Here is a 10,091-nt window from a genome sequence, read left to right as displayed (position 1 = left end):
CAGTAACAGCAGATTGCATCCACATTACAAACATACATTTAAAACACAAGACAGATACAGACAGTATGTTTTGTATGTTTTTTTTATGCTTCTGAAAAATGTTACTGATATCCAACCTCTGACTCAGTCTGATGTCAGCATGCTCTCGTTGTCTCCTGGTGTGGTCGCTTGCAGCCGCTAGTGGGCCGCTGCGGTGCAGCCTCACTGTCCGGTTCAGCCTCGCTGGTTGTGGGAAGTGTGCGGGCATTCAGAGAGGATGCTGAGGCCTGCCAGTCCCACGACTCATCCGTCACTAACCCGGGGCTATTAGGCTGGTCCGGGCTATGGCTGCACCTATCGCACATTTCGACGATGACTGGCCGTTTTTGGGGGATGTGAGCATGGTTTCAGACCGGAGGCTGCTGCCGCACAAAGGCCGAGCGGCCGCCGCGGAGGAAGCGGCGCCGAAGCTCCTCCTGGATGAGGATGATTTCCCGGAGCTTCTAGACAGCAGCTTCTCCCCGAGGGAAACCGGCGTTTTCAGGTCCATGGAGGACCTGGTGAACGATTTTGACGAGAAGTTATCCGTTTGCTTCCGAAACTTTGACGCCAGGACGGACAGCATCGCTCCCGTGAGCGATATAACCGAGGAGTCTCTGCTGGAGAAAGACCAGTGAGTGTTTTGTTTACGGCCTGTCCGCAGGCCAGCGGCTGCTCATCATATGTGGATGTGGAGGTTTGACTCACTGCTGCAGGCTGCATGCTGAAAATCGTGCAAATGTGTGTTTTTTCTATAGTTCGACATTTCCCTGGTCACGAGCATTTCCTAGAAATGGTTAACCTACATTATCTGTTGATGATGTCATGGGTCTAATACCATGATACACTGCCACCATCTTTGGCCAAGCCATCAGACCTCAGAACATAGATCTGCTTCATAACACTGAAAATGTAAGCTTCATTCATTACACATACAATCAAACAGGAGCACTAATATCAACACACTATCTGCATCTGTCCCTAAATGGCTTTAAAATACAGATATTGACCGATATGAGCGCAGCAAGAAGTCCTGTTTTTGGTTCAGGTGTTTATTTGGCACGTGATTTTTTTTTAATCTACCCCCAAATCACCTTTATTGTAGGCCCATATCTGAGTGTGTTTATATTGTAGGTTATATTAACCTTATATATCTTTTCAATTTATTTTATTGTCTTAATTAAAGTGTTAACTGTTTTTTATATGCTATGCAATATAAAAAATAATTTACCATTATTATTATTATTAATTAGTTCATAGGAAATTAATATGCAACTGTTTTGATAATCTATTAATAGTTTCAGTCATTTATCAGGAAAAAAGCTGGGGCATTTAAAAATAATGTTATTGTTTTAAAACTGCATATCAGCATATTACCCATTTTAAAGACAGTTAATGTGTTTAATTTTATTACATCCTCCTGATTATACTTACATACTCATTTAAGTAACATTTTGAAAGCAGAACATTTACTTGTATTTGTGTATTGTCAGAGTGCGGTATAGGTATTTTTAGTTAGTAAAGGACCAGATTACTTCCTCCATCACTGGTGTAGAGCATAAAAACCCCTCTAAACATGGAACTGGCACTAAACATGAGTTGAGTGTCCCAGCAGGAGACCTCGTGCTGCAGCTTTGGGCTTCTGTGATGCCTTCAGATATCGTCATCTGTGGTGTTTTCAACTTGATAAGCTCTGTTGAGGATTATACTTTCAACCGCTGCATCTAAACTGTTTAATCCGATTGCGACTTGTGGATGTGATGTCTAAAAGTATTTCTGTGATGTCTTTGTGCACAACATCTCTACCACTTCCCTCGCTAGAGATATAGGCTTGTTTTCCTTGAGTTGCTGTTATTAAAGCGTTTCTCACTCCAGTGATTCAGTTCTGCAAGGAAAGGGGTCTTATCCTTCCCTCTAACCACTTTTCCTGTCTGTATATTTTCTGTTGCTCTTGAGTAAGACATCCTGACTGAAACAAACAAACAAATGACAGCACTCAACATTACATATCCTGAAGTGTAATTCGGTTGCACATTTTGTTAGACAGCCTCTGCTTGGTAAATGTCCACGTCTCTCAAACTTCATGCTCCAGTTTGTACATTTTTTTGAAGTCCAACTTAAGAGAGCTCTCTCCAGACTGTTTTTCAGCATTTTGGACTGAAATGTTGTTTGTCCCTCCACAGAATCTGGAAGTCTTTGACCAATAACTACGGCCATGTGATGCCGGTGGATTGGAAACAGTCTCGAACATGCTCCCTCCACATCCCCACAGTCAACCTGGAGGACAAACCTGTGAGTGACTACCCCTCCTGTCCCATCTCTGTCCCACTTTCCCCTTCAGCCCTCAGCCCCCTCCCTCCCTCCCTCCCAAAATCTCTTTTCTATTCATCTCAAATATTTTTTGTGTCAGGGTTTAGCGCTCTGATTAAATTCCCTCCCCCTGCTCTGTTCCTGGTTAGAGAAAGACTGATGTCACAGCAGAGCTGTCAGACGACGAGGAGCTGAGGGAGCAATTGGACATGCACTCCATCATCGTCTCCAGCCTCGCTGAGGAGCCGCTTTTCACAGCAGAGCAGGTGAGTTACTTATAAACATCAACATCCTGTATCCCAGACGCAGCCACACAGTTCAGGTCTATTAATACAGAGCAGCAGCTTAACATGGCTGAAATCCCTCTGTGTTTCCCACAGAGATTTAGCAACTGATGGGTTATTTTGGGCGCTGCCTCTCTGATGTGTGCGCTGGTGCTCTGTGCAGGTTATCGAGGAGATAGAGGAGATGATGCAGGACTCTCCCGACATGGAGGCAGGGCACAATCCCTCTCAGTCGGACCTCTCGATGCTCTCCCTGGACGTTCAGCGGTCCACACGGAGTCCCACCTTTGAGTTGAGTAAGTGTCCACTGATCAGGATTTGAGGCGGGACAAATAATCAGTAATATATCATCAAACACGCTCTTGTGATATGATGTCTGCACAACAACATTTCTGACTGAGGTGTTTCAGTATCATGATTTTTCTTGTTGAGGTTAATCTTTTGATTTGTTACTGATGCAGTGGTGTATCAACATCTTACAATGTATTCTTGATTAAATCCTTTTATAACTTTGCACAAGTGAGGTATAGACCAGTGTGGGCTTCAGTACAAGTTCATCAAAATTCAAGGATAACTTTATAGTTGTTTTTTTTTTTTTTTATTGTCAACAAATCCCATGAAAAGAACCAAACCAACAACAAATCGCTGCAGTGTACCACCCAAAAGTGATTAAAAACACATCAATGAGCCACATAATTACACTGGGGTACAATTTCCTTAAATACAAATTCCTATATTGTTCCTTTATTGATTATACAATACAAGTTTTGAAAATGTAAACCCACTGAGTTCACTGAACTTGAGAGAATAAATTCATTTAAAACCTTTGCCGGGCTTATCCTTTTATGTTATCAATGGACGATGGATTCATGAAAGTACAGTGTCAAAATTTACCCTGCACATCCTTGATCGGTATCTGTGTGATAACGGATGGATGATGGATCAAAAAACATTAGCTTCTGTGTTTTGTGTGTGTGTTTCAGGAGTGAGGAGTCTGAGTGTTGCGGAGCTGAATGAACGTCTGGAGGAGACAGAGACAAACATCAGGAGGTTCTCAGAGGAGCTGGTGCAGCAGCTGGCTCTCAGGGACGAGCTGGACTTTGAGAAGGAGGTGAAGAACAGCTTCATCTCAGCCCTCATTGACGTACAAAACCGACAGAAGGAGCACCGGGAGCTGCTGAAGAAGAAGAAGAAGCCCAAAGGTGGAGCCGGGACGTCGCAGGCCCACTTGGAGAAGACGCCTGGATCAGTGAGCATTTATTTTTTCTCCTCTGTTTTAAGGAAACATCACCTGCCTGGCCTCTGGTGATAATGTGATATCTTTTTTTTTTCCATTTCCACTGTTGGCCTGCATTTCCTGCTCTTGTTTAATAACCGACTGTATTTTTCTGAAGTCTTCTCCCGTCTTTGGTCTTATGTTTCTCCGCTTTACTTCGTTCCTCCTCAGCGCTTCAGCATGGAGGGAATCTCCTCTGTCATTCAGAACAGCTTCCGGCAAACTTTTGGGAGTGGGTGCAGTGAAAGACAGGTTTACTTTGTATTTCTCTCTCAGCTGCTTAATTTCATCTTCTTGTTTTCTACACTTAAAAGATACGCTTTGATAGAAATGTCATCCTGCTGAAACAGCCACCACAGCGCTTTCATCTCAGCCATCCTTTTCTCTCTCGTCTGTGTCTCTGTTTTTTAGTATTTGACCACAGTCATTCCTTATGAGAAAAAGGGACACCCTCCGTCGCTTGAGGACCTCCAGATCTTAACTAAGAGTGAGTTTCTTTATCTGTACCAGCAGTATTTGATTTACAGAGGCCGGATTGATCCATTCACTCCTCTGTTTCTGCTGCCTTACAGTTCTACAAGCGATGAGAGACGACAGTGACAAGGTGCCCAGTCTCTTAACAGACTATATTCTCAAAGGTGAGCTTTTGTCCTTTTCTCTTCTGTTTTGTTTACACGCTGTAGATGTTGGTGGTGTGATATGTCGGCAGTGTGTCTGCACTGGATCAATGACTGATCAATTGTGACTGGTGCTGGTGATGTGCAGTGAAAGAACCACAACATACTGTGCATACTGCAATACTTCACATTATGTTTGGCCATTTTATCACATATTGTGGCTGTTAAGGTTGTGTTACCTACATCTCAGTCAAGAGCGTGGTACATCGTTAAATTATCTAGAAACCTGCTTGATATCTGCAGTCGGGTCAGGTTTGGTTAAGTTATATTGCTGTTCTACTTTGAAATTCAGGCTGGTGCATTAAATTATGAAACCAAATGTAAACTTTATTAGTTAGCTGCGATAAAGCATCACTTTTCCAAACATTTGTAGATTCAAAAAGCAAGAAAATATTTACAGTTTTAAAAGCATAATTTAAATCTGGTACTAAAAAGTCTGGCAGCTGACTCTGAGGTCTCAAATGTTGAGGGCTCAATAAGTCTGAGCGATAGTCTTTCTGCAGAGATGGACGACACATCTCCCCCTCTCCCACTTTATAAGAATGAAGCCAAAATATCACTGATAACAGACGCTTCCATTTTGTGCTGGTATAACATGGAGGAGGGCGGGGTTTAGGACATGTAATGAAGCCAGCCACCAGGGGGCGATCCAAATGTTATGGCTTCATTTCATGGAAGCTGTCATGATGTCCATCTCTATAGAGTGGAGCAACAGTGACATGTATTTGTCGACCAACCCAGAAGTTAGAGTTGCTCTTGTTCCCTTGTTGAAAAGCCAGAGGGATTTTTCCATTTGATTTTGCTTTAGCGCAGAAAACCTAACCAAAAACTCATTCAAGAAACCCATTGACTTCAAAACAAGGAAACTCTTTGCCGAGTTGTAGGACTTGTTCGTGTAGCACTCTATACACAGTCTGTGGGTTAAAGACATTAACCAAAACATCTCTCCAAACAGTTTCTGTGTGTAACTGCATTACAGTGCAGCAGTTAATGCAATCTTAGACAAAAACAGTCCACGTTAAGCAAGTTGCGACTGTTGACTTCCACATTGTACTGAAATCAGTTTCAGTACAGCATCAACAGCTGCCTAAAGGCGAGAAAAGTTGCCAGTGTTTTAGAAAAAAATAGCCATTCATGTAAAATGCTGTCCTTTCTGCAAAAAATGCACTCTGTCTTTGATCTCTTTCATGTCCTTCCTTTCACGTGTTCTGTTTTTATTCTTTCATGTTTTCTGTCTCTACTTCTTATGATCTAATTTATCGCTGCCTTGCGCTCACTAGCTCTGGTGTGAGCGACGGACGGAGAGGTTTGTTTCACATGTTGATATGCACTATTGTGATTGTCGCCGCTCACACTGGGAGAGCGCCCCCTCTCTACCACTGAGCTGTAGTGCAGTTTGACCCTGATGTTCTCCTCACTTTACACCCCCTCTCCCCCCACAGTGACTGGCTGCAGCATGATCCCTCTTAATGTCAACACCCACCGACAGTGACACATATTAATGCTCTATTTACTCTATTTAGTGACTTAGGATCATAAGTCACTAACAGGTGTGCTAAAATTTAGATTTGTCCTTTTGTTTTTCCTCTCTGTAACTCCTACTGTGTACTGATCCCCTCATGCTGAAGCTCCATCCCTATGTCACTCAGAGCTCTGCTAATATTCATCTCTACTGTTATCACAGTGCTTTGCCCAACGTAGACCAGACGGACGGTGCCCGACGCTCTGCAGAGGCTTCAGAGAGTTTGCCATGGCAACAAGACAAAGACGACTCATTGTATTATTTGCAGACATGAAGCACACTTAATTTATTCCTGCATGTTTTTTACCTCAAGATATGTCTCTTTGTGTTCTTTTCCTGATTAAGTTGTATTTATTTTGTGTTGAGCATTGTGATTTTGCTAACGTTGTGTGTTCCTGTGAATTTTGACTTCTTTTCAGTGTTTTTTTTTTTTTTTTTTTTTTGTTATTTTTCTGCTCTGTAAGAGTATCTTAAGAAAATATAAATTATATAAGAAAAATACCCAGGTATAAACCGAGCTCTGCTCCTTGGTTATAATAAGTACGAGCTGAGGTACAATGCAAAGGGCTTTGTATTTATTTAAAGTGCTTAACTATTCACCAAGCAATGAACAAATGCACCAAGCACGTTGAAGTTGCAGTAACAGAGAATTATTAAAAGAGCTTTGATGCATCAAAAGTGTAAAGCTTAAACAGTAAAGTAAGATTATTCTTGTTTGGTATTATCTTCAGGAGGAAATAAATAAGTATTACAGCAGCACATGAAACAGATCAGAGAGGTATGAAGGAACAGGATACAGATACATAAAACACAGTGTAATAATAACAAATAAATGAGTTAGTTACCTTAAACCAGTGTGCATAAACATAATGATAAAACCATCATAATTCAACACATGTTGCAGCAGACAAAATGTGTCATCTGCTTTCATCTCAGCAGAACAGCACGTACATTATCATCATTGTTCTATGGAGGATGACGTGTTGATGTAGTCTGGACTGAAATTAACTAACTATGCATTTAAGTGAATTGTGACCCATGCACTGTCTGTACTTTCGTGACGCTGACTGAAACTCTGAATCAGAGGCCGCGGCGTCGACGTGCCTGCTGCGCACAGGGCAGCTTGTTATTCTGTATCGTGTATTTACAAACTGCCTTTGCCTTTGCCTGAACTTTTGTACATTATAAATAACTTATTTTCAATGAATGTCAAATTGCTGGACTACTTACAGAACCTGCTTCATTGTTTATTTATATTGTTAATATTTTGTTTAAATATATTGATAAAAATGCAACCTCTTTGTCTCAATGTATTTTATTCATTTCATGATAGACATGCAAAACAAGAAACACAGTGATGAAGAATTAAAAGCCTAAAACAGTGGGTTATGGTTATAAGTTAAATAACATTTAGCACAAAGTAAGGAGTGAATGGAAAAGGTGGCATAAAAAACAAAGCCCCTTATATAGAATATTAAAAAAATATATGTAAATACTCATAGAATATATAACTAGCCTTGTGGTTGGGTGGGAATATGTGAAGTGGTAATTAACTGCCAATGCTCCCATTACCAATTGTTTGCATATGTGATGAATGACCCGCAATGGCCGTAACAATTTAAGCTCAATTAGTTGAGCATTTATTGCTTTTCCATGTGTTCGAAAAATTAATGATCCAAATTACTTGCCATGACAGCTTATGCTTTACTGTACTGCAAAGAAACATGTTGGGTTTTAACTGGAATGAAAAAAAAAATCAGAAACATTTCAGAAAAAATAAATTAAAAAATAAATACATGAATGAGTGAGCTTCCAAGGCAGGCAAAAAAAACAGGTTTGTCCATCTGGAGAACAGGGGAGAGCAAGAGAAGGGTTTTCCTTACCAATATGGTTTATGCTCAGTAGTTTTCACTATTGTGTGACTTTGGTTAATGCAAAATAACCCTTTAAAATAATAGCTAACTCAATGAGGCAGCAGTAGACCAGCAGCTCCCGTGTTCAGCGAGATAAAATTACTGTTTTTGTCAGTCAGGTCTGGCTTCAAAGAGAGCATAGATCATTTTCACTTTAACAGGAGTTCTCTGACACACAGTGCTGTCTGACAGTCCTTAAACTGATACTTAATGGGGACGCTCTTTCCTTATCTGCTGTGAGGGTCCAAGAACAGAGGGGTGCTGTATGTTGTAAAGCTCTCCAACACTAATTATGATTTGTGACATTGGACTTTAAAGATCAAATTGATATTGGATTGAAATCACTATTTTTACAGCCCTTTGAGGCACGCTTTGTGTTTGGGCTTCAATGAACTTTGACTTGATTAATCTGTAAAGCACTTTGGGCTGCCTTTTGGTATAAATGTGCTATAAAATAAATTTGCTTTGTCTTGTGTGAGTAGGCCTTTTTTTAAGTGTCTGTAAGTTTATATTGGGCTTTTTAAAGATATGATCAAGTAGACTTATAGATCCCAACTGAAGTATCAGCGAGGGAGTTTTAGGAAAAGTAGTCATAAATAATCATAATGTTAATACATAAATCATTAGAAATATTTAAGAACTCATTAGAAATCTCTCTAAATAAATAAGAAAGGGCACAGAGAAAGAAAAGCAAAACAAAAACATTCATATCACATCAGGGAGTTTCACCAAATAAGTCTTTTGTAATATTCTAAAAGCTTGTTACATGAGAGAAAAGCCCTGAGTTATCTGTAATTAATTTTAAGTTATTGCTTGACATTCTACACATACCATAATTAATAGTAAACAATCATAATACAATAACATAAACCAGTAAACAACAACAACAAACGTTTATTTTGTTGTAAAGAAAAAATAACGTACGGACCTAGATGCGGCTGGAGCGTGCTCCTTGATGACGTCACGTTAGTAAAGACCAAAACCTCTATGAATGAACACCTTTCTCGCCGGGTGCGGTGGCGCGCGCCTGTAATCCAAGTCACTGGGAGGCTGAGGCTGGCGGATCGTTTGAGCTCAGGAGATCTGGGCTGCAGTGGACTGTGCAGATCGGGTGTCCGCACTAAGTTCGGTACCGGTATGGTGATCCTGGGGGAGCTCGGGACCACCAGGTCGTCTAAGGAGGGGTGCACCGGCCCAGGTCGGAAACGGAGCAGGTCAAAGCCCCCGTGCCGCTCAGTAGTGGGATCGCGCCTGAGAATAGACGCTGTAGTCCAGCCTGAGTAATACAGCGAGACCCAGTCTTTTCCACTGTCAACAATCAGCTGTGATAACATACATTTAACACCCGTGTATTTGTATGTTACAGCAGCTTAGTCACTGCGTCTTTATTTTCTAGGTGCCATTAAAAAACAGCTCCTTTTGTTGGTCCTGCAGCACCTCCACCTGGAGGAGAGGGGCGGTGCTAAATCAGTCACCACAGATTCTTTAAATCAGTCAGTGAACTTGATCCAATCCAAATGAATTTATAAAGCACATTTACAAAACAACTACTGACCTCACTGAGCGTGATGGGATATATGGCTACAAAAGGTCACAGAGGTAGGAAGGAGCAGCTCATTTAGAGCTTTATAAGCAAACAGGAGGATCTTAAACTGTATTCTAAGGTGTATAGAGAGCCAGTGGAAGAGATGCTTGTACAGAGAAACTTGATGGAGAATCTCCTCCAATGAATAGTTGAGACACTTTTTTTCCCTACTGCTTATGTAAATTGTGACAGCCCCTGTGCTAGGATCCTCTGCTTGTTTCCTTGATTGTTGTGTCATTCCAGGTCAGCAGACTTGATGAGCACAATCAAGTGTCATGAGACACACCTGGAGCCGCTGTGTCCCATGCACATAGGTCTACGATGAGAAGCAGTCAGTCTGAGGCTGGCAGACCTCCTCACCGCTCCTCTGCTTTCTCTGTTTTTGCAGCACTACATACAGCATATTTTCAACCACTTACACTACTGATGCTACAGATTTCTCTTTACTGTGTTACTGGTTAATTGTATCCTGGGTTGTTTCATCCTGCATATCATTATTTGATGAT

At 41.2% G+C, this 10,091-nt stretch overlaps 1 protein-coding gene and 1 non-coding gene across 4 annotated transcripts; both read left to right on the top strand.

The window, feature by feature from the left end:
- Window positions 1-183: 183 nt before the first annotated feature.
- Window positions 184-7,382, top strand: fez2a (fasciculation and elongation protein zeta 2a). 3 transcript variants are annotated; one of them, XM_088084069.1, is made up of 10 exons: window positions 184-652; window positions 2,202-2,310; window positions 2,478-2,594; window positions 2,776-2,908; window positions 3,596-3,861; window positions 4,060-4,140; window positions 4,300-4,375; window positions 4,461-4,526; window positions 5,846-5,871; window positions 6,250-7,382. In XM_088084069.1, the coding sequence occupies exons 1-9, from the start codon at window positions 324-326 to the stop codon at window positions 5,854-5,856; spliced, it is 1,188 nt and encodes a 395-aa protein (XP_087940195.1). In that variant the 5' UTR covers window positions 184-323; the 3' UTR covers window positions 5,857-5,871; window positions 6,250-7,382. The 3 variants fall into 3 exon arrangements, with proteins under 3 accessions (XP_087940195.1, XP_042346269.2, XP_042346270.2); XM_042490335.2 differs by lacking the exon at window positions 5,846-5,871; XM_042490336.2 differs by lacking the exons at window positions 4,060-4,140; window positions 5,846-5,871.
- Window positions 7,383-9,006: 1,624 nt separating this feature from the next.
- On the top strand, window positions 9,007-9,305 carry LOC148188229 (signal recognition particle RNA). Its single transcript, XR_015778083.1, has one exon.
- Window positions 9,306-10,091: the final 786 nt, after the last annotated feature.

This window comes from Plectropomus leopardus, chromosome 11 (assembly GCF_026936395.1).
Source record: "Plectropomus leopardus strain MGB_pleo_1.0 chromosome 11, ASM2693639v1, whole genome shotgun sequence".
Lineage (NCBI taxonomy): Eukaryota > Metazoa > Chordata > Actinopteri > Perciformes > Serranidae > Plectropomus > Plectropomus leopardus.
The sequence above is the reverse complement of the archived record's forward strand: the minus strand, read 5'-3'. Positions and strand labels throughout refer to the sequence as shown.

What these genes read in the sequence shown, in the direction of transcription:
- fez2a (XM_042490335.2), top strand. Translation starts at nt 324, where the DNA reads ATGGCTGCACCTATCGCACATTTCGACGATGACTGGCCGTTTTTGGGG. An exon ending in CGCTTTTCACAGCAGAGCAG is followed by an intron (nt 2,595 to 2,775) that starts GTGAGTTACTTA and finishes TGCTCTGTGCAG; the next exon opens with GTTATCGAGGAGATAGAGGA. An exon ending in CCTCCAGATCTTAACTAAGA is followed by an intron (nt 4,376 to 4,460) that starts GTGAGTTTCTTT and finishes GCTGCCTTACAG; the next exon opens with TTCTACAAGCGATGAGAGAC.